This window comes from Thermobia domestica, chromosome 10, assembly GCF_964235325.1.
Source record: "Thermobia domestica chromosome 10, izTheDome1.hap1.1, whole genome shotgun sequence".
Classification (NCBI taxonomy): domain Eukaryota; kingdom Metazoa; phylum Arthropoda; class Insecta; order Zygentoma; family Lepismatidae; genus Thermobia; species Thermobia domestica.
This window is the reverse complement of record NC_137463.1, coordinates 105,835,029-105,860,256: the sequence shown is the minus strand read 5'-3', so window position 1 is coordinate 105,860,256 and position 25,228 is coordinate 105,835,029. Positions and strand designations below refer to the sequence as shown.

Here is a 25,228-nt window from a genome sequence, read left to right as displayed (position 1 = left end):
TATAATATGGCATCTTGTAGAAAGAGCCTTTACAAAGTATGCATCTTGATTCTTAAATGTAACAGCATGTAACGATTAAAGATATTAGAATTCACGAGAAAATATTCTCCTCTCGACAAGATTTCCAATCAAATGTTTATTAATATTTAACAAGTCATAAAGTTTTGATCTAATAATATAACAGTTTTTACAGTTAGACTATTCTGAAAGATCATTCCGAAACTAAAATATTCTTTCCTTATAATTAATTAAATTTATTCAGTAATCTACATTAGTTTTATTCCTGTTTACAGGGGAGATTTGCTAAAAGACTTTCTCAGAAGATACGTAGAAGACGATATAAAATGAAAGAACTTCAACAGTGAAATTCTTTGTAGTGATTATATGTGAATAGTTGTGAACAATATAGATTGCAAATATCATATTCTTTCGAGTGATTCATTGCAAATATCATATATATAGTTGTGAGTTGCAAATATCATAGTCTTTCGATACAAGATACTTGGTAACTTTCACAATAAGTGATGAGTTGTATGCTTCTACATCAATATACGTAAACAAATCTGTTTATTTTGGGACGTAAAAGACTGAGATCTAGGGATAGTTCCTGCAATTTGATTGGCGTTTTTTTATTATTATTATTATTATTATAATAATAATATAGCGTTTGCTGAAAAGGAACATTAAACTCTTAATCAACCAGTCAAATCTTCTCTCCATCCAATCGTAAATCCGGCCATAATTTTAAGCTTATGCTGTAAGAGCACTGCGTTATGTCAATTGAAAACATGCGTGTGTTCAGTATTTGAGAAGAAAACACGGAGTAGAAACTATATGGATTCTAGGAAACAACAAAAATTTAGAAAGACTGAATTGAACCTTAGATTTACTTCACTGTCAGTGTATTAGTTAGTTTGCTCCACCATTTGCAAATTTAACATGGGCAGTCGCTGCTTGAAAAAAAAATAATAAAAATAAAAAATAAAAAAATCCAAACTCATTTTGTAGCATTAAGACAGTAGGTTCGACTTTCAGTTCTTCTTTATATTCCTTCTTCAGTTTTCTCCTTTTTGAAAATTACGAATATACTGGGTTCCAGTTAAGAAGCCAGTTAAGCGGTAAAGGGAGTTAATACAGACATAACTTGTCACCAAGTAGTTTAAGCCAGGTTGTCATTTTACAAGAATCTTGTAGTTGTCATTAAAAAAATCTTGCAACCCGATCTTTCTATTTACTGTTTACACATTACAACTTTCTGAAAGGAAGAAAGTTATCTCCACCCATGCAGCACTGCACTCTAGTAAACAAATAGTGAACCTAATTAAAAACGTATATTTTGGCGCGCTTACCCGCCCCTTCCGAAAGAATCCGTCGTTTCGGAAGCGGCAAAACTTTTTTCTTTGTTAGCGGGAAGTCGATAGCAGATAGCAAGCAAGACGACCCAGAAAGTTGCACATGGTTTGCCTCCTTGCAGATATATATATGTGTGTGTTTACATGGAGAAATATAGTAGAGTTGCAAGATTTTTTTATGACAGCTACAAGATTCTTGTAAAATGACAACCTGGCTTAAGAAACCTGCAGATTTAAAAAAAATGGTAGTAATTTGAATTGAACACACCACAATCCGTCAAGTGGCAATAATTTTTTATGACTGCTATATCACGACAAATGGCAGCATCACGGTTTGGCTAGTATGTTGTTTATGTCAGACACTTCGTGAGGAAACATGCAAGAAACACTGCAAGTCGATAGCACCTGAATATACCTCAGAATTCAAAGTGAAATGCCAGGCCGTTATCTGGGTTGGAAATTGGCGGGCAAAGACGAGTTATAGATTTCTGAGATTTTAAGTATTGGAAAAGGACCCACTCTATTTAAGCAACGTGGAAGTAGCGTCAAACATTACTTTAGAAAAGAACGAAAATATTCGCACTATTCATTTCTTCAATAATTGCAAAACGCCTTCGCGTTAGGTGTGTTAAACGCATGGGGTTTACAGATGAAAAAGAGAATTTGTTTTCATATGGTTTCTGCTGTTTTGTTAACAAAGACACCCTTGCAATAGAACTTTCGAATTGAAAGCTTTACAGTCAATTTGGAATCTTGTGAAGAATCTTGTTGTCACATTAAAATAGCTAGTTTGGGGAATGCAACAACTTTAGATTTTTATTTTCCAAGAAAATGTAATACTATATTCAAAATTAAGATATTGTTTATAATTGTAAATGTGTTCTAGTGATACTGAAAACAAGTTGTGTTGGGCTAATTGGTATCAAAATACCAGGAAAAAAAAAGTTCAGCATATGCAGATGCCCAACTCATTGGGAATAAATTTCACTTGTCTCTAAAATTTTTAATATCAAGAAAGTCACTTGGAGAAATAAATTTCTGGTCTCTTAACATTTGTAGAAGTGTCCTAATTTTGGAAACAAAAATTACAACCTTATTTCAACCAGGTCCCAAATATAAGTTGTGATTGTTTACTAATTTTGAGTTTGTATGCTAGAAGAGCGGTAGTTGAGAGTATTTTCGCAAAAATTCATTGCAGTTATTTGTTAACAGTAAAGGTATATAAATTGGACATATTTTTCATGTTACTTTTATTACTAAGTATTAGTCAATGGTTTTGGTAACAAACAACAGAGGTCAGTTATCTTAAGGTGAGTCTTTTCGCTATCACCAATTGTGGCTTGTCTTTGTCCCCTGTCTTCGAACGATGACTACATCGCAGTTCCATTGTTACATGCTCTCACTTTCCAACTTTTCCTGATCAATTTTAAATCCTAAATGACCACAGTCGGATTCCTGAGAACTAGCTTAAGCACATTGAAACCGTATAAATCCATCGGGAGTGCATCAGTGCTATAATTAGCTTGTTGGAGAATGATATTAGGCCATAAGTTTTTTTTTTTCTTCTTTCTACGAGAGAGTAGAATGGGCGGTAGAGGTTGAGGTCTGATGGATGACAATCTTGTTGGCGTCTTCACAGAGGCCGATGGCAGAACTTTCTTTGTCTTTCTGCGATGAGCTGAAGAAACACTTGTGATTATTGCAAATACACTTTACGCGACGTTAAAAAAAAAAAAAAAAAAAAAAAAAAGTTCAAACTATATTTATGCGAGTCGTCCGTGCATTTAAGACGACACCTACACATAGCAGGCATGTTTTTATGCTTTTCTGTTGGCTATTTATTTTTCCTCTGGCAATTTTTCTGCACAGGCGCGGCAGATTTTCTGCAATCACATTGCAGATCGCGGCATGTTCTGCTATGGAGCACAGAGGAATAGAATACCGGCATAAATGCTTTCTGAAGTAGTTTGGCATTGCGTGCTATCCTGCGAATGGGAAGTTTCTAGTTCAGTTGTGATTGTCTACCCTGTTTAACATGCGTGGAAGACTTTTCGTTCAGCGATAAGCGATACAATTTGTAATTTATGACGAACTTCCATACCCAAATTTTAAGACGTTGCGCTGTGTTGCGCTTTCAGATGTATTGGATTAATCTTCAGCATACCTAAATTATTCACAGCAGCCAATAAACGCAGGGTAGGATGTTACCTTTGCGTCCTTTTAAGATCCAGCTTCGACGTTTCTAGTTTTTACTGCGGTTTAATATATTATTAATTCTTCCATCTAAACGTGAAACCTTTCACTTGGATTTGTTATTTGACTAAGTATGAAATATCGGGAACAATACAAATAGGGCGTCGCCCCTAAAAGTATGATTTTCGGCAGCATGTTCGTACTGACATGGCTAACAAAGTGATAAGTATATTTTAGAATATAGAAATGTAATATAACTCTGTAAAAAATTACTGTCAGAGGTTATCAAAAATGCAAGCTATAACTACGAACCTGATTCCACAACCTAACTTTTACATAAATTCATTGTGCAGTGTGTAGATTAAGAAAGTATAGTATTGTGGGTATGTTCCACGTAAGGCAACGAATTTCAGTTCTAAAAAATATGCTAACTTATCTGTGTTCTGGTTTTAATATTTGGAATACTTCGTGGTAAAGTCAATACTTTACTCAGGAAATTTTGAGTTTTGAAGGATCTTGTGTACACACACAATATAAATAAACGCATACACAAAATCTCTCTAATTTTATTATTATAGGGAACCTGATATTACCTCGAAAGTTGTAATCGTTTATTTTTTCCACTTAATTTTAATGTCATCGTACACCACTGAAATCTCCTATATGCTCCAGTGGATACTACATACCACACATACATATGCAAAAACATGCTATGGAAGTGTTTAAAGCTCTGACATCTGAAAAAAATTTCAGGGCCATGTTGTGTTTACGAGTTCGTTGGAAATTAGTCAAATTTCAACGCGAGAAGCTTCTGAAATGATTGTCAAATTTCATCTCAAAGCTGTTTTAATCTCAAAATTTATGGGTAACTATAGACTGTTTTTATATATATATATATATTGAACCAAAACGTTGGGAAATAAAGGAGAAATGGCATTTCTTTATACTCTTACCAGCATCACATAACAACCTCCTGAATGTACCCTTTGGTGCAAGTTTCTCACAACGTAACGACGAACAACATAATAGTCTTTATTTATTTATATATATATATATATATATATATATATATATATATATATATATATATATATATATATATATATATAATATTAGAGTGGTCCTTAATTTTTAATTTTCGAATTTCTTTGGACGAACCCCCTAAAATGGTTCCATATTGGACTAAATTAAGCCAGGAGAAAAATTAGTTTCATTGAATAATAATAAATGGTGCCTCAAGCGACCTAAAGGGGCCGCGGTGGCTCAGTGGTAGAGCGTTCACCTCTGGTGCTTTGGGTCCCGGGTTTAATCCCAGCCCCCGCCAAGTGAACTTTGTGGTGGACAAATACCGTGTGCGTGGGTTTTCTCGGGGTTCTCCCGTTTCCTCCCACCTTCTTCATTACACCATTTCATTCATTACTCATCATCACCGTCTCCTTTAGCCTAACCGGCATAACCGTGGGACGTAAAACTCAAAGATTTTTTTACAAGCAACCTAAAGTTTTGAATCCGATTACAATACATAGTATATGGGAAAATTTGGAATAAACTGTTGTAATTTAGAAAAGACTTAAGGGAATGCAAAGATAACTTAGATAATTTAACTAGATCAAGAAATATACCTAATTTTGTATAGTATTGTCATAGCGGCCATTTTGAAGTCCGCCACCTTGGATTCAGGTTAAAATTTTCAAAAAGGAAGGGGATCATGTGACATATCGTTTTGAAGTAGCGTTTCACCAGAAACACAAATCTGGCACTATTTTAAACATAGCTTTAGTCGTGCAAGAATTATTACCTGTGGAAAGCTTTCTCCTTTTCACAGGTAATAATTCTTACACGACTAACAGTAGACATGAGTTTGGCGCGAAAAGAACAAAAGGGATATGCATGGCTTCAAAAGAAAGAGGAATGCAAAAGAAAATGCACTTGTGAAAATGATTTGTTTGACCAAAAGACATGTAGGTAAGCAGTTCAAGCAATGAAGAGGAAAACCCAGTTGAGAATGTTAGAGAAAATGTCAAAATGGATGCGTGTGTGCCGGACCTTCAAGAGATGTAAAAAGGGAAACACTAATTTTATTACTCCAAGACTGGTTGCTGGTCTTGATCGGCGCAAGTTCACTGATAGAGCAGCAATAGATATTCTAACAGCGGCACTAGAAACATGAGACCATAATGTAGAGGAACTAGCAATACATACGTCTTCCATTCATCGATGCTGAGAGAAAATCCATAGCGAAGTTAATACAGAACCACAAAAAACAATTTCAGAGTGCATCAAGTGCGTTAGTTGTGCACTGGGACAGAAAACTACTGCTGAATTTGACTGGCAGAGAGACTGTTGAGAGGTTGTCAATAATTATTACAGGAGATGGTCATGAGAGGCTAATTAGTGTTCCCATTTTGTCATAATCAAAAGAACATATTGCTTCTACTATAGTCGTTCAGTTGAAGAATGGAACTTGGTAAAGTTCATGCAGGCAGTTTGTTGTGACACTACTCCCTGCAATATGCATCATATCAACGGTGCTTGCATTCTGCTAAAGCAGAAGCTCCAAAATAATTTTCTATACCTTCCTTGTAGATACCATATTTATGAATTGGTTTTAAAATATGTATTTGTAAAGTGTTGTGTTTCCTTTGCATCTGGACCGGACGTTCCCCTATTGAAATGTTTTCAGAACGAGTGGTCTGAAATAAATTGCGCAGACTTTATTTCAGGAATTGAAGTTGATGATGTAAGGAACAATATTTCCGATGTAAGAAATGAAGTGTTGTATTTTGCTGTCATACTTGTTGAAGCAGTACACCGCAGAGAAGACTACAGAGAATTTTTAGAACTGATCTTCATGTTCTTGGGTGGTATACCTCCTCCAGGAGTTTTCTTTCGTTCCTGGAGCAATTCACCGTGCAATTTCGATGGAAAAAGCAATCTACTGTTTAAAAATATTTCTCTTTCGCCAACAGTTTCGTTTAACGAAACAAATAGAAACGGGTGTTCGGAGAGGATGCATTTTTCTGGTACGACTATATGTCCAAGTTTGGTTTAAATGTGATCAAGCATCCCATTCACCATTACAAGACCTGCAATTTTTTTTTTTAAATGTACAGTTATAGACAAATGGATGCTAAATTATCTGAAGTGGCTCTTTCTAAATTTTCTCGCCATCTTTGCTACTTGACGGAGGAATACGTAGCATTGGGTTCTTTTGATGATGAAGTTAGCATAATAAAAAAAAAAAAAAAACAAAAAAAAAAAAAAAAAAACAAATGGTTGAAAGAATTAAAACTGTAAGGGGAAACCGTGAAGCAGCAAAGAGGCTTGACACAAGAGGTGATACCATAATTTTTTTTTGTGAAAATAGAAATCAGTGATTTTGTTACAACAAACACAAATTTTCCTCTAGAAATTTAAAATATCCAAAGGAATTTTTGAGTGTGATCCGATTTCATAGTCAAAAAACAATGACTATCTTCAAGGAAAGACAATAGTTAAATTCATCCACGTAACAAACTGCAGCAGAAAGGAGAGTGAAACTAAAAGAAGATTACAACAACGTTCTTACGAAAAATGAGGAGCAAAAACAGTTGCTTTTGCAGATAGTGAAGGCCCACAGATAGACTTTTCCTAGATGTGATAGAAGTGAACTGTGTAGGAAATACGATTGAAAACTTACCATAAAGCTACTACATCAATAAGGGATATTTCAGTTTCTTTCAAGTTACAATTTTTCGTTTTCCTCATGGCCTATGAATCATCGTGATGAAAAAAAAAAAAAAAAATGTAGTACATAGCGAAACAAAGATTCAACTTTCTCTAGCAGTTTGTTTCAGTTTATATAAAACATTTCCAAAATTCTTGCAAATCTGTGGTCCATAACTACAATAAAGTAACATTACATCGAAGCATTTTGTTTTTCATACGTAATAACTCTTACATGATTATAGCTAGCTTGAAAATAATGACAGATTTGTGCTTAGGTAAAATGCAACCTCAAAATGATATGTCATATGACCCTCTTCCTATTTGAAAATTTTGACCTGAATTCAAGATGGCGGACTTCAAAATTGCCAACATGATAATACTATACACAATTAGGTTGGTATCTTCTAGTTTCATTATCCAAGCTATCTTCCCATTCCCTTAAGCCGTTTCTAAATTACAAGGATTTCTTCCAGATTTTCCCCATATACTACGTATTGTAACGCATTCAAAACTTTAGGTTTCTTGAGGCACCATTTAAAATTATTCAATGGATCTAATTTTTCTCCTGGCTTAATTTTAATTTGGTCTCATATGGAACCATTTTAGGGGGTTCGTCCAAGGAAAATCCTAAATCAAGGGGTGGGGGATATATATAAACTCAACGTGATAAAAGAACACGTGGCACTAGTCAGTAGAGATTGCCTTTACTCTTTCCTTAAAAAGTTTAGTTTGAATGTTATATAGACCGTTATTCAAGTTCAGTTTGTGTGTTTTGAATTGTAGCAAGGTGGGTGGTAGATAGTACATTACGTGCCCGTGAATAAAACTCAAAAGAATGTTGGTGTTTTCTTACAAATGTAACTACCTTAAAAATTGGACGACATTTAATTACAAATTGAACCAACTAATGATGCCGTGAAAATACTGAGTAAAATTACCGTTCCTAGAAAACATTCTAGGGAAGGGAAAAAAAGTAAGAATAGCACTAGACAACACATTTAGAATAGGTTCTATAAAATTGACTTTCATTATCTTTTAAACAAATTGCATTTGGATGGCTTTATTAGTAGTAATAACTGTTTTTAGGCTACATTTTACTTCTAATATAAATTCATTATTATTATTGCGTAGTGTGCACACCTATGTACCCACATGGTTACCGAGCATCCAATTACTACTTCCGTTGGGGAAAATGGGGGCGCGGTGGCTCAGTGGTAGAGCGTTCATCTCTGGTGCTTGGGGTCCCGGGTTCGATCCCAGCCCCCGCCAAGTGAACTTTGTGGTGGACAAACACCGTGCTCGTGGGTCTTCTCGGGGTTCTCCCGTTTCCTCCCACTTTCTTCATTCCACCATTTCACTCATCTTTCATCATCACCGTCTCCTTTAGCCTAACCGGCATAACCGTGGGACGTAAAACTCAAAGATTTCATTTCATTTTTCCGATGGGGAAAAAATTTTAGCGTAGGGCCGTCATCGACTTCCAATGGAAATAATGGAAATAAGTGCCGGAAAAAGACTGGACAGCCACTACCCTAACTGGGGATTTGAAATCTATACGGAAAGCTAATCTTAAGTTAGGAAATACGAAATGTAGAAAATGATGTTTCCGTACTTGAGCTTAATTATTTTTTCTACCTAATCTTACGTGTGCAATAAGTTTTTAACCATCTACTGCGTAGGAAAATGTTTTAGCAGGAACATGTCATGAGAAGTATCAGGTTCAAAGAAATATCATAGTTAATGCTAGAGGTAAACTCATCACTTCAGTATATGTTCTTGGTTTTCAAATTCTAATTCAGAATCACTTCAGAACAACATTTAGAATTTTATAAAAGGAATAAAAAGGAGATTATTTCTTTTGTATTGAAGTTCCTATCATAACATCACTTTTTCAAAAGTCGATAAATGCAAGGAAACCATATATATATGTGTGTGCTACATGTATATCGCCAGAAAGATAAACCGTAAATCTATGAAAGATCATTAAATCTTTGTCATGTGTTTGATTGATCATCAAGCATTTAATCATTACTGACAGACTACGCGCTTCAGACTTCTATTAACTACGGTCTCCTTAATCTGTTTTGATTAACTAAACTTAAAATTTTTGAAGAAAGAAAAAGTAAAAATATTTAAATTTAGAGCCTTTCTCCTCCAAGTGCCCCATTATTATTCCGAAAGTGGGTTCTAGCCTATTTATCTTACATAACTATTGGCGCCATTAAACCGCAACGTTTCGTTTTATGTTTGTCAAAACTGTATATAAATACATTATTAGAGTTATAATAAAGGGATACATTTATAATTAGGAACACTACGTACATAGGAACTGAGTAACTGACTTACTACACACATATTCACTTGTATAGTCAGTTACTGCTCTTATTCATCCGATATACGGTGATTTGTTTTCTTAGGAAACCAGACATTTAACATATGAAAATAGTATAAGAGCATTTCTGTATTTGGGAATGCAACCCCACAAGTTTACAATTTAAGAAAAATATGTACTCTTTAAAAATTTCTGGGTATTGGGTTGGTGCGATTGAAATATCAATAAATCTTTCTTTTCCAAAGAAAGAAAAAAATGAAAAGTACTATACCTAGTTAGTTTTTCAGCTGCATGCACGTGCTTTTGCTACTGTTTAGCCAACGATTGGATTCCATGACGAAAAGTCTGAAGTCTGCGATGCGAGGAAGTCCTCAACCGCACGATGCATCCCCAGTCTTCAGGGAAGGTCCTCCCTGATAGGAAGTGGTCGGGATACCAAAAGAGATGGTAGTCTGGGAGGGACGTCAGAAGAATACAGTGGATGAGGAAAGGTTTCAAACAGTAACTTACGAAGAGTGTCCGTCCTTTATCTTTCTTTATGTGCGTGTATTTTCGTGCAACATTACACTATGCTTGTCGACCATTACTGCATACTTGCGGACAAGTTTCCAGTGCATTGCATGAAGTTCAACATTGTAACGGCCCACAGTGATTTTTTTCTCTCCTTGGAGAAAGACATGATAGATCACCCCACTATAGACCTTCAATACTAGCAGCAGCTACGTCTGTGGGTTTTGGGAACAGTCCTGGACGTTGATCACCATCCAATAACTGTCCTGCCTATTTACGATGGTCGTAGCAGACTTATTTTTCATCGGGAGTGACAGTGCAATATGGGAGGCCTTCCCAGTCATTCCATGCACGTAGATAACTGCACACTACCAGATGACGATTCTTACTAGCTGGTGTCAACTTAGATGATACCCGTAAGTCCCAACTTTTTCACCTTGCTGATTGGCTGGAACCGCTGAATGGTATGGTGTGTGCCTAACGTCTGCAATTGCACGGGTACTTTTCTGATTTTTCGCTGCCACGGTTGAGTTCCTGATGAGCTCATCAGAACGTACTACGGCATTAGTTGGTGGACGCGGAACTAACTTTTCAATGTTGTGGTTAGCAAGAAATTTCACAAACCAGTGGCGAATGTTGCGTTCATTTATCATTCATTAGCGTTAGCAGCAACAGTTACGAATGCAAGTGAAGACTGATCAGTAAATAAAATCACTACAAATTCACATATTAATACATGAAATTAATTTCAGAATAACAATTTAAATATAGCCTAACGACAGTCTTAGCGCGTTAGCGAACATGATAATTTCCAGTCACATTGTAATGAAATTCGATTTTTTTTTGTGTGCTTTTAGTGATTGAAAGTACATATAAGGTTTTGCTGAAGTTAACGTATATCATGGATTTTAATTCTAGTCTCTTATAAATACACATCTCGCATCTGGCTCCGTATATTCTCGGTACCAATTTTATGTATTTATATTTAAGTACTTAATGGATTAGTATTACCATCCATACTTTGATTACAAATTTTCTCACAGTTTGCTATTCAGAGCTACAGCCTATTTCGTAACAGGAAGATTCGGAGGAAGGTTGGGAAGTAAAAAGAGGATACTATCTTAATGGAATAAGCATAAATTCGGATATGGCTTACAGTTGTTGAATTAGTTTCATGTGCATTCACTGTCTTTGTTGTCAGCGCTGTTCAAAAGAACTGTAGACAGTCCAGTATCAGTTCAGCCCCCAAAGCAAATTCGGATGAATTTGTAATAACTGATGGCAGCTGTCATGTGTTGGTGACTGATTTCAGAAGATTATTGTTATGGCAAATATTAAACTGTAACACAGACATCACAGTTTGGTGGTGATTTTGAGCATGTTTATCGACTTTTGAAAAAATCGCCTAATTTTTCCATGAATATGAATTGAATTTCCATGTTGGTTTCAGGGAAAATTTGCTAAACGACTATCAATGAAGATGCGCACTAAGAGGTGGAAGATGAAGAAAGATTCTAAAGAATATAACTAAAAGCTGGCCTGTGGTTTCGACGATTTGCTTTAAACAAGATAGCAGTTCGATGGATAAAGAAGTAGACTACATATGTATGAAGTTGATCGAAAAAGTTAGATTTTGGAAATAAAAGTACAAATACATGCTGCAAACACATACCGAAAAAAATCCAGAAAAATTGTAATTTCTTTTTCGTAGAAAATTTTGTTTTTTTAAAATTGTATAATCAGAATTACGTATTTTTTTATTAGCATTGCGTCATGATCTGTATAATCATGAGGTAAATTGACCCTTAGTGTTCTTGTCATTAATGAATTAAGTTCAATTAATATTGAATTATTGTTGCATCTGATAAGTTAGTCATGTTTCGTTTGTTTACTTTGGGGAAGTAAAAACTTATGAAAAAGAAATTACTATGTCGGAATTCTTTGGGGTGAAAATACAGGTAACAATATCCATTCTTACATCTAATCCAAACAGTTAATTTTCATTAACATTCTATGCGATGTAAACTGAAGCTAATCACTCGTACTCGATAAGTCGAAGCACCACTCTATTCAAATTTCTGTCCTCCTCAGACCGTTAGTGTTCGTCTAATTAATGTTTGTGAATGTGAAACCATTAGTTTCGGAAGGTTTGAAATTTGACGTGGTCTTGTTTGTGCAGTTGCATTTATTTTATTTGTATACGAGGTGCTATCTAAAATTTCCAGCAGTGAAGTTATAAAAGTTCAGAACTTAGTCTAAGCCTTAGTGGTCGCAATCTCTCCCAAACCCTTTTTCATATATGCCTATAGTAAAGTATCCCAACGGTTCTTTCTGTGCTGAACTGTCATCTAAGAGTCACTTTTTGAAAGACTGTCGAATACCAACTGCGATTCGTGCCAGCTCTCCTCGGTGGTGTAACACTTTATACCTTTAAACTAGGCTTTCAATTTTCGGAAAATGGGAAAACTTCTGGGGCCACATCTGTTGAATGTAGAGGAAGGTCATCCTCAGTCGACTTGAGGGTAATGCCTACATTGACATATTTCTGCTGTTGTTGAGTCGGCAGAATCTTAGGAACACGTTTGGAGGCAATTTGGTACAGACCCAAATTTTGGGTGAAAAATTTTCTAATATATTCCATAATCTACGAAGTTTTATGAATTGTACAGTGTTAATTTTCATGAATGAACTGATTGTAGTGAGATCACGGTTATATGAGTGTCGTTCCGTCCTGTATGTTCCTCGTCATTGAATTGATGGAGTTTAAGATAGTATTGAAATTTGAAGACCAATCGAACTCTTGTGTATGACACAGGAATTGATTATCATTGATACAGAAATTGAACTCCGATTTGCTTATACATGATTCACGCGAAGCTTGCCAATTGGTCTTCTGAGGGGATCTTGTAAATGTTTTAACACTGATAGTACACCACTGTCACGTGTAACAATTACGAAATTACCGGTACGCGACAAGTTTGTGAGGGAAAGAATTGTGTGTGATCTGAAGGGACGGTGTGGCAGGAAGAAATCAGTTGCGTACGAAAGACGAGTGGAAGCAAATTCTGCCGGCCAATGTTTCTGCATTTCTTTCATGTTCTCATATTTCCAGAAACACTCTAAAATCCACTTTCGTTACTCAAAGGAAAGGTTCCCAACCATCTTGACAATTATTGTCGCTACAGGCAACTGAACTGAAAGTGAAAGAAAAACAAAACAAATGAATGGAAAAGAAAACAAAAACGAATGAATGGTTACACACACTAGTCACGAGAGCGCCAGATAATAACAATTTGATCAGGTTATCTTTAATATTTTCTCTTAATCATTCAAACAATGTAAACCCCTTTGTGGGACAATTTGTGTTCTTGGGACGCTTAGCCAATTGTAAGAAACAGGTTCTATCCATCCATCACCTTTTTCACTCTATAGCCATCATCGTTAGAATCGGAAGTGGTTGATGTTCTGCCGCTTCTAATTTTAATTAGGGGACTAGAGTGGAAATGGCATGTATTCTTGAGGTGTTTAATTGATTACAAGAAAGCGCTTCTTGCTATCTGTTAGTTTTCATACTGTATCTGTTAAAACCGGAAGTGGTTGATTCTGCCACTTTCGGTTTCAGTAGAGATTAAAATGAAAATAGAATATATTTTGGACACTTCATTGGTTACAAAAAGAACTCTCACTATGTATTATCGGAAGTAATTAACTTCTGACACTTCGTGTCTAAATTGAGAGTTAGAATAGGTATAGAAGAGCTGGTGGTACCTCTTCTCAGAATACAGATCGATTTCAAGGAACCGCTTCTCGCAAATCTGTTATCGTTATGTTCTATGTAGATCAATATTGAAACCGTAAGTTGCAGTATTCCTACCACGTCCAGTTGTAGTAGAGAGTTAAGGATGAAGATGTAATGTATTTTTCGGACTCGTAATCGATTGCAGAAATCAGCTTTTTTTCATACTACCGTTTTTGCTCTATGGCGATCAACGCTAAAACTGGAAATGTTTAATTTCTACCACTTCCGATGTTAGATAAAGTATTGTTACCCGATCTTTGGAAACTAAGTTATTCCGGTACATGTAGGTAATTGCACTTTCAGATGCCACATACATATCTCGTGATACGAGAAACCACTCAGGATATGTTTGATGGTATTGTACAATTACGTGAATCAGTCAAAGAATAGAATAGCTACTGGTTATTAACTTTGTACCCAAGTGAGTTTACAACTGGATGTTTTAAATCATTCTTTGAGCAGAGAAACTGCCAAGAGCAGAATCACACATTGATTACTAAATGCTCCCCATTGCAGAATATATCCCGCTGCCACGTTTGCCTCAATCAGTGGAGGAGGAGTTGTTGCAAGGAGGTTCTCAGTCATCAATATCGTATTTAATCGGCAGATGTGCAGAGACATTGTTGTCTCTTTGCGGAAATGCGGATTTTCGATGTAATAAGGACGCTTACACTTCTTTTTGTCGTCGTGTGTATATGAAATATCCATGTATAGGAAATGAAGGAAGCATTCCCTGGGTAAGTGTGAAATGTTTATTTATGTGATATAAATATTGCTCTTCGTAAGGAAGCCGGGAAAATTTCTAATTTAAAGTCTGATTGTAGACGGCTTAATTAGGTCGAGTTCATAAAGCTGTTTGTTTTTTGTATGTATTGGACAAGTGAAATATAATAGCAGTGATGATTATACACAATATTAAAAAATTAAGTGAGAGAGATAAAGCAAATTGCGTTTTTAAAATTCACACTTTAATATTTACTTATGGGAAGTAGTAGGATTCGGAACTGAAAGTCCAAGGAACACCGAATTAAAAGAATTAGTTGCAGGATCAAAGTTACGCTACAATAAAAATCTAAATTTACCTTGTACGCAATCTTCCTCGTTTCGTATATTATTTTCCTCGATATTTCAACCCTCTCGGGGAATTTGACGCGAGCCCATGTATTCCAAGCCGCAAAAACTAATTTGAAATATTTTTTCATGTAGTTTTTTTTTTAAAAAAGGAAAAGTATTCTGGAAACCATTTCCATATTTACACTTTTAAGCTGGTATTATCACTTTATTGTCTGATAATCCTGAGGTAGTTTCAAGGTAATTATGGATTTCGTTGTAGTGACTTAGTCACTTCTCACTAAAAGTTCAGTCTGAATGTATGGATGTTTGCTTAACAATAACAAGCGGTTATGGGTTATGTAAGATTATTACAAAGTAAGAGTAAAATTATTTCTGTTCAATTTCAAATTGATTGTTAAATCCTGTATAAAGGAGCTCACTTTCTCTCTCTAAATATTGTCATACGTAGTGTATCAATATGTTTGTTTTATAGACAATTTTTGCAAAGCTCTGTCAACAGAATTTCATAAGCTTTCACGAAGGGAACTAAACTTTTGGTTGTGAATCTCAAAATATATACTAATTAGCATCCATGAAAGTTCAAGTCATATGCAAACAGTTCTTATTTGTATTCTTGCAAGACAATATGAAAAAAAAAAAAAAATAACTAAAATACAAGTCTCTATCTTAACTTGTGTTATGCAGTTTTGACAGGAATAGTTTTCCGTTGTTTACAGTCTCACTTTGCATTGCGACTCTCAAATGTCAGAAGAATAAGACGCTGGAGAGCGAAACGAGGCCACATTACAACAACTAGGAAAGGCATTCTCAGTAGATATACGGAATAAGCATCTTTGTTAAGTTGTCATAAGCACGAATCGCAGTCAGTTAAATATTACAAATAATCCTGTAATTCTTTGATAATGTACACTCATGTCCAAAATGATTGTCGCATATCTATAACTGTCTTCTTGTAAAAATATAATTTGATAATGATTTTGCAGGGTATTTTTAATACTGATACTGTGTGTATAATCGGGAAATGTATATTTGTGTTAAATTTTATAGAAAAAGAATTATAAATACGAAAATTAGAATGAGTAAAACAAAATGTTGCTAAATGGACAAGAAAGTTTTATGTTCGTTTTATTGTTCTTATTTACTGCTCTTTTGACATGAAATTTGCTACATACATGTCTGCCGATTATACACATACTAACATTATTAGACATACCAGGCGAATTCGTGATCAAACTATTTTCCTACAACAACATACTTATAGACATGCGACAATAATTTTGGACATGACTGTACGTACGCATGTGTGAACAATAATACATATTTTTTTTTTTTTTAATTGTTACGAACTAAATTTGTATGACCAGATTAGTCTTGTATACTGATTTTACGAAATAAAGGTTTTAAAACAAAATACTGTGTTTATTTGTGCTAGCTTTTTGTTGCAGCTCTGACTATTTAGGGGAAAGTGTACTATCGTCCTAAAATAAATAATTAGAAATTACTTCTAAATATTTAAGGGTAAACCTGACCTACCTTCCAGTGCAATTTAAAATGTTCCTCAGTTCGTGCTAGTAACTGTAAATACAACATTTGGAGAATACTGTTATCTTTTAATTTCGGTTGCATCTGTTATATTTCAAAAAGTGTTGAGTACCTGCACCAGTCCGTCTATGTACATGGGAAATAATTCTGTTTACTCTGAAATGAACTGGAATTTTAAGTTTCGTTTACTGACTTCTTTGAGTGTATTTAAATGTCCCTTGCTCTGTAAAAATGAATTGGAATAATATTAAAATTACACTTTACTTATTACAAAGTAAGGAACATTTAAATAAATATGAAGAAGAAACCAGCTTGAGTCAAACTATTAAAATCCTCGTTAGTAATAAGTATAATACTTCGGATAACTTTTTTTTTTTTTTTTTTTTTTTTTTTTTTGTCCATTGAGCCAGGGCCCTGGCCCCGTAGGTTGGTCCACCCATTAATTTTTGAAAAAATCCAAAAATTAAAATTTAGTTCAGGTAATGCATATACCTCTGAATTTTTGAGTTGTCCTCTCGTTCCCTTAGATAAGTAAAATATTCAAATTTGAAATAATTTTGTCCTAATTCTTTAGTTGCGAATGTTGGTACAATATCCTCGAATACCTTGAATTTTAATTATAATCTTAAATAATATAACTAACAAATGTATGTGTGTATTGTATGCCAACTACAACTGCAAATCAAATTATTTAAATATTACAATATGAAAGGGTGTAAAACGTTTACGATACTATTATTTACTAGAATGTGTAAATATTTAAAAATAACATCTCTACGACACACTGTAGCACCTACGCTACATGATGAAACATTGTCCTAATTTATTCTCGTAAGGTAGGTGATTAAGGTCCTACGGACGAATATATTAGCCCATTCTCTTTCTCATAGAACAGAGATATTGTACCTTACCCTTCTCTTTCACAGAACAAAATCCTTCCAAATTTGAATTTTTGAAAATTTTCACCCATTCAAAGGAACATGATGGACCACCCAAATTTTCAGAGGTATATACATATCTGAGTCGTATACACTTCTACAGATATTTATGAAAGAAATTGACCATTTCCAAAATTTAAGTTCGTGATCTTGTGCATCCGTACCGAAAATTAAAGAGATGGCTTCAGGGGCATATGAGATGTCACACTTGGTACTTCCGGTCATTTCAGAGAGAGAGAGAGAGAGAGAGAGAGAGAAAGAAAGATGAATGCTTCCCCGTGTAAACTAATGGGCTGAAAAACCTAGATGGTAGTGGTACTCGATATCTTTAAGTGCTCTAATAAGTTACCGTGCCCAAGAGAGCTAATTTTAGTACAAGAAGATAGCCAATTCAGGTAGAGAGTAAACTGCAGAATGATATCCTTAAAATGAGCAAAAATTTCTCATACTGTGTAGATATCAAAGTATATTGTCATTGAATAAATATGTTTTACTGTTTAAAATCGGGCGTGCTATAACCATATAAAACCTGAACAAGACTCGAAACCACACGATTTTTGTACTAGTGTTCTCCAGTTATTTCCACGTTGCTTGTGTAAGCTGACTATTCACTTCAGTGATGAAACTATCTTCCAGGACCAACCACGTCATTAACATCACGACATTCACAGAGAAGTTATGCCGAAAGCACGCGTAAGGGATTAATCCTAGAGGATTGTGGATCCCGATTTTTTCTGTGTTTAAAATACTTAATTTCTGTAACACGTTGACTGTAGAAATCATTTTATGTAATTTTTCGAAGAAAACGAGTCATAGTTAAAAGAAGAAGAAATATGTATGGTAAACATTTTAGGAATAGTTCATTTGAAGGTTGTGTTTATTATCTAGTAACTTCCATACAGGATATTACAGTCTTATTTCATTATAGTAAATTGATTTTAAGTATGATTTTTTTTTTATTTTAGATTTAGATTTATTTTTTTTTCTGTTTTTGTTTTTATTACAAGAGGATGTGGCGCTAGCGTTTCAGAAGTAGGACATCTGCCATTAAAATTTCCTTAGAAAAACTATAATATATGGTCTTATTAGTTATTGCAAGTTTTGGTACAATGAACTTGGCAATAACAAAAGAAACAGAAACGACAGTCCTGTAATTACGGTAAAAGAATGTAGTACGGGTGCACAGTGTAACATGAATACAAAATCTTCAAATACTTTTTTTTTTTTTTTTTTAATAACCTTGTCAGCTTCCATTTTATAAGATATTCTTACCTGTATTGGCTTGCATGCGCATCTGCCAAATTTGACATCCAACTTCGACAAATCTTTTCTTTCGTCCAAATAATTATAATTAAAGTCAGCTGCATATAGTTGTTAAAGTTGTACAAGCAAATATTTACTTTATATCAAGTCGGATGACTGAATTCCAAGGTTCCTCTTAGGATCTTGCGTTAAAGGTAATAATAATGTGACCAAAATTTGTACCCGGCGGGATAATGTATTTGAATGATACTTGTTGGCATTGTTAATTGTGTAATGGATCCTCTCTCTCTTCTCTTCTTACTTTGCAAACTACATTGTCTAACATTATATGCAGCTTCATAGTTTGCTGCCTGTAGGTAGTTAAAAAAAAAAAAAAAAAAAAATCTTGTTTGAAAGTCTTGAGTGTTAAATTCGTTTCAGTAAAATAAGACTTTGTAAAAATATGATCATGGTTCTAGCAGCTGCTTTTAAACGAAATTTTATTGTAGTATTTATAGTACCTATGTTTAATTATTTCTGGCCTTTCTGTTACTAAAAGTTTAGGGCTTTCATTTTTGTAAATATTGAGAAAAATTCTTTCAGTCAAGATATTTTGTTCGTTCAACGTTCTCTGCATAAACGTAGAACTTAAAACATTTATGTCCAAATGATGAAGTAACATAGAAGCTGGATTGTTTCTTTTCATGATTTGTAAAAGATAGTTTCGAAGTCCTACAGACAAAATAGCAAGATTGATTCATTTTAATCTTGAGAATTACTACATTAGATGTCCTAAGCATGAAGCATGCAATAACTAAAGTAACCAGATGGAATTAAAAACATCTTAATATGATTATCGACTATCTCGTATATGTCCACTATTAATTCCATTTTTCCATTTGTCTTGGATTGTGAAGGGCTACTTGGACCAAGAGATATTGGATCTGTTGGTAGTGGAATCAAGGTTATTAAGCTATATCCCCCAGAAGTTCTTGAGAAAGCAGTTGAGGATATGAAAAATGGGGTCTTCCCATCTATCAGAGCGTGCGCTAGACATCATGGGGTACCCTCGACAACACTACATTACAGATTAAAGTTAAAACAATAAGGTAAGAGAAGGATCGAGTACAAAGTACTTGTAATCATCAGTCGCTTCAAGTAATGGCTATACACGTAGTTTGGGACTTTCAGCATATTCGTTTTTGAAAATGACACTGATGGTGTATGTATGTATGACTTAAAAAAAAAGTCTGATTCATAGTCAGCGGCAGTTTATATGTTATTTTTCTTAATTCAGATTATTAGTTAGAAACACCCCTTAACTTTCTTGCAAGGAAAGCGACACATAGATCAGTATTCTTGCAATTGCAAACACTTTTAAATCGAATGTAGTGCATCTGTAGATCTCCATATGCAGATTCCCATAGCAGTGCATTTCTTTCTTTCTGAGTTTTTTTCCTTGCGTATTTCCACGAGACAAGTTATTTTAATAGACGAATTTACTAAAGGTCGAATAGGGAGGGAGGAAATATTCCATTTAGCAGAAATACAAATTAAGTTAAAATTTGAGTTATGTAGTTGTATATGTTGAAAATTTGTTGTGGTAATAGCAATGAGAGGGGAAATCGCTAGTACGAGAATAGCTCAATTATCTGCACTGTATCTTTTATTTGAATAACAGAAAAGAGTGTGCAGTTAATTTTTCAACATACCGTAACCCCTTTTGCTTTACAATGAACTTTCTCCAGTGTTTTGCAACCTTGAGTATACTACTCTAATAATTTTATTTTTGATTGATCTTGTAACTTTGCATGCGCCGCATTGTGCAGCTGTAGGTCTGAAGACAGTTGACGACCTCTTAAGCAGTCCGTAAGGGTATCAAATAGATGATAATGTGACGGTGCATGAGCCGGACCGTGCAGGATGTTCCAGTACCTCTAAACCTACTTGTCGCAGCGCATCAATGGCGGATGAGAACGTGCGATGTCATGGAACAATACACTCTTGAACAATGGATCTCGGTGTGCTGTTTGAATGATAAGAATCAGTTTATTAAGTGACATTTTACTATAACTCGCAGTGTTGATCATCATACCTCTTCCTAGTTGATATTCCAGTATTGGGCCATTTGCGTTCCAGAAATCGGCCATTATCGCTTTTGCTGTCGACGATAATATTTCGAATTTCTTCTTGACCAACGAAGTGTGTTTACATTCTATGCTTTGGTGTTTGCTTTAAAATAGTTAATCCATGTTTCGTCGTTATGATTTCTTTTCAAGAAGGCACCACTTTCGACATCATAGTGAGCTTTCGCGTTGCTGTTTCAAAATCCATTTTCAAGTTTTATGAAAACCAATCTTGTTATAGACAGTCTCATATTCAGAACCATTACTAATTCGTTGCAACTAATTCGACACTTCATTGATTATCACTTGTCGTTTGCTGAGAGTTATTGCACTCACTTGTTCGGTATTATTATTTGCAGTGGAGCTGTTCTTTATGTCCATGTCGTGTAATACTTGTATTTCTGAATACCTCAATCCATTCATATACACTAAAAGGCATTCCCTTTATTGTACTGAAAGTCTCCAATAAATTTCAACATTCGGTGCATTTTCCAACTATTGTAAACGGATCATAACTCTTTGTTTTTGGTGCAGACAGAAAGTGATGCATTCATTTTCACCTGAAATAACATAACAACAACAACAACAAACTTGAGTGATGGAGGCCGTTCATTACAGGAAAGTCAATATTCACAAATAATAACTCTCCCTGACTTGCACCCGTAAATCACTGAGCCCAACACAAACAATTAAGATATACTAGAAAATGTCAATATTTTTCAGTATTTTTGTCATAAGTAATGTACACACACAATGTCAGTACTTGGGGATTCCATATATACAGTGTACTATACCAGGTAGTTTCATTTGAAAAATGGTATTTGTGACTCACTTTTACGTAGCGGGTGACAAATAATTAATCCATTCTGTTCGATTGTTATCCTCGGTAGTAGTGAAAGGCAGTGTAGAGTATTGGAAAAGATCTTTGTTATTTCTGTAAACAACAAACATGTTCGAATTTAGAACAACAAGATTTTAGACGAGGGTGCGTAATTTAATTATATAAAACTTTTTAAGTGTTTTCAAGATTTGAAATGGAATAAAGCTACTTTTATTATTCCATAGTGTATGAGATCGCTCCGTCTGAAGAACAGATTCCGTGCTTTTAGATTTGAAGCAAAGGTGTTATTTGTTTGCAGGATGGCAGCCGTCGAAAGCTGAATGGTCAGTTCTTCTGTGCCCTGGGCCACTGGTAACTGCGCGATATGCAAGACAGTTTTGCTCTAGTTCCATAAGACGAGATAGCAGTCAGGTGGAATATGCTTTCAACAGGTTGGAAGGCCTAGGATTTGGCAGTGTAGTCAAGTATGCACGAACGCTGATATTTTTTAAGAAACCCGTGTCACTCTTGGATAAAAGTGGCGTCATTTTAAGTTCAGAGAAGAGAAAGCTATATGATGAAAAATTTCGTTCAGTTCACAATCGCATAACAGATGTAAGGCTTAAATTGTTGTTAGAACTAAATCCTTTCAGAGATGAAGTTGAGGCTTACTTTTCATCTAAATAAGACAGTGAGTAATGTGAATCACGGTCAAATTCTTCTACAGGTCTGTTTGTGATACCATGATACAAGGCGGGAACGGACTCACATAAAACGGAACTTTATCTTTTAATAATGTGATCTTGTCCATGACTTGCAGTAAATTCGTTATTTTGGTGGATAAGAAAATTCGAACTAGAAAAGCAGTAATACAGTTTGTGTACTGTTATTGTATATAAGTATTTCTGATATTTTTTTTCTGTCATATCATAATATAGCACATTTTAGTTGAAAAAAAAAATCTTGATCATATGGAAGAATTAAGTTGAAGAAAGTTATTAGTTGTGCTTGTTTAGTTGTGAAACATCTTCAATAAGAGGGAATAATGATAAAAGTCAGGTACTTTGAAATTTTAACATATGTAATAAATATCCAGCAACATAGTGGAAGAAGAATGCATACACCACTTTCAGAAGAAAATGATACTTCGTATGTTCATCAGAATCCTATGTATGCTATATGACGTGTTGCAGAAATAAAGAATTTGACTACAATTGAACTATTGAAATTACTGAAGTAGCTATATTTTTAAGATGTAGTAACGTCAAATCTTGTTTAGCTAAATTAGCCGTGCGCCTTTGAATGCAGAATTTTGACACCTAAGAGGAATAATACCTTGGGAGGGGGAAGTTGAACATATAGGTACAATTTTAAGTGGATGAGTATAGTGTGATAGATGGTCATATTTACAACCCGATTTTTTTTTTTTTTTCACATTGGATAGTCATATTATAGGAAGTTGGGGCAAGAGTGTATATTATTTTTTTCTTTTCTTGTAACAGGATATTCGTAAACAGTAAGAGTGGGAAAATAAAATACAATATTGCGGAAGGTTGTTTATTCTAGCAGCACATATTCCTTTTAATTATTATTATTCTATTCATTATAGAACTATAACACATTTAGTACAAAAGTACGAACATTCCCTCTTTAAATATCTAATGAGGCAATAATAAACACCATTCATGGAATGTGCAGGTAATAATAGAAAACCATGTTAAAAAGAACATGAAGTGTCTTCCACACTTAATTTTCATTTTTGGAGGGTTCAGAGTTGGAGATCAAAGTTTTTGAACAATTCCATTTGCCTGAAAGTATTAGAGTACAGAATTTTCTTTTTATTCTTCGTTTCTACTGTGGAGTCAAACCAAGACTACAAAATGATAAATATTTATAATTCATTGTTCTTTGCATAAGAAGAATGTTATCCGAAATATTTTCCTTCTCCATATTTGTACTTTAATCGTGTGCTCGTTGTGCACTAACAGTACGTTGGATCCAGATTTCACCTGGGACAAAATCATTAAACTCTTCGTAGCAAAATAAACTTGATTTGACGAAACGCTGAAAACTCGATACGTTTGATGATATACTGGCAGTGTTCCTTGTTAACTAATTGTTGTTATATGGAGATTCAGTGAGTATGATGAATCCTTGATTTGCTCCTCGTATTCATATCGTTTCAAGAAGTTGGGTAACCAACGTTATTAAAATGTTGGAGGAAGATGGACCAGGAACCGATATTGCACTTAGCATCACATTTGTTTTAATGGTTGCATCTGGTATTGCAGAAATTTCCTCACATCAACAGTTGATGTTTATGGATAGATAAAAGAATCAGTGGAAGTTAACACTTGAGCAGATTATTAAACAAACATTATCACTCGACTTTAGAATTAATAGTAAAATCAATAACTACGTTTGTTATTCGTCAAGTCTTCTTGTTCGCCTTCCAGTATTTGAGACTGAATCAGAAAAGGGCCTTCGTCAGAATTAACGATTTCATGATCTGCAAAAACATTCGAATTGTAAGGGTATATCCCACAACAGTTTTTTTTTTTAAATGGAATGACAGCATACTTTACTGAACATCCATGACATCGCGACGCGCTTGTTTGATATTTTTATTATTAATAATAATAACAATATCTATTATAATAGTGAAAACAATTAGTTTTTATGATGACTATATAATGCAGCATTATTGCTACCGATTTAGGTATTGACTGGTCCAGTCTGTCTCGATTTTAACTAATTATTATTAAATTCATGATTTTTAAATTCTGAAATTTCGCGACACACTTTAGGGACTGCATGACACACCAATATGTCGCAACACATAGGTTGAAAACCAGTCCCAGAAGAACGGAAGCCACTAGCAGAAATTCCTTTTACTTTTACCCCGTACATTTTACCCCGACTGGCAAGCATTTCAATGCACCGTGGTCTCAAAATCACATCGTTTTTTAACCACACGGTACAGAAATGTTGTACGATAGTGTATATAATACCCTACACTTCATTAACATATTTTCAGTACATATTATAGCATAAACTAAATCACCTACCATGTAAATCTTTGCTTTAAGGTACTGAAACCATATTTTCTGTTGATAACTTCGCATTAGCTTCCGTCATCCTGCTGGTTTAACACTGCAGTACATTTACCCACAATTTCCTTCAAACTGAGTACATTCTTCTGAAGTCAGGGTTGCACCGTAGAGGAAATCGTGTTTGCTTTTGGCGAGGTGTATGATCCTGACCCAGTTACGCATATTCTTTGTGAACTGTCAGGAATATTGATGTATACAGTATAGTAATATTCATGGGACTAAACATTCCTGTTAAACTGCTTGGTTTCAGTCTATTGTTTTTCTTTGATAACGTCTTGCTGTTTTATTCTGAAAATGGGATATATTTTCGATTGTATACCATTATTTTTTTTTCTATTGTACACACAAATATATGCTGTCATCTCCTTGGACACTGTTGCTCCCGATGCATCCATCTTTTTTTTTTTTTTTTTTTTTTTTTTTTTTTTTTAAATGGCGTAATGGAGGTTGAAAATGGAAGTTTTTGTAGGGAAAAAATG

General features: G+C 34.6%; 1 protein-coding gene across 23 annotated transcripts in view; it reads left to right on the top strand.

Moving 5' to 3' along the window:
- The window catches only part of LOC145662627 (uncharacterized), a 257,675-nt gene that overhangs the window by 102,820 nt on the left and 129,627 nt on the right, over positions 1-25,228 (top strand). For 2 of the 23 annotated variants that reach the window (XM_081728375.1, XM_081728390.1), the window contains exon 5: positions 14,411-14,631. The exons of 12 other annotated variants lie outside the window; for them this stretch is intronic. In XM_081728375.1, coding sequence (XP_081584501.1) covers positions 14,411-14,631 — 221 coding nt within the window. Of the gene's footprint in view, positions 1-293; positions 4,538-11,545; positions 14,381-14,410; positions 14,632-15,684; positions 16,343-19,607; positions 19,800-21,955; positions 22,861-25,228 lie in introns of those variants that run through there. 9 more of the 23 variants (XM_081728377.1, XM_081728380.1, XR_014127072.1 and 6 more) reach the window with 8 other exon arrangements.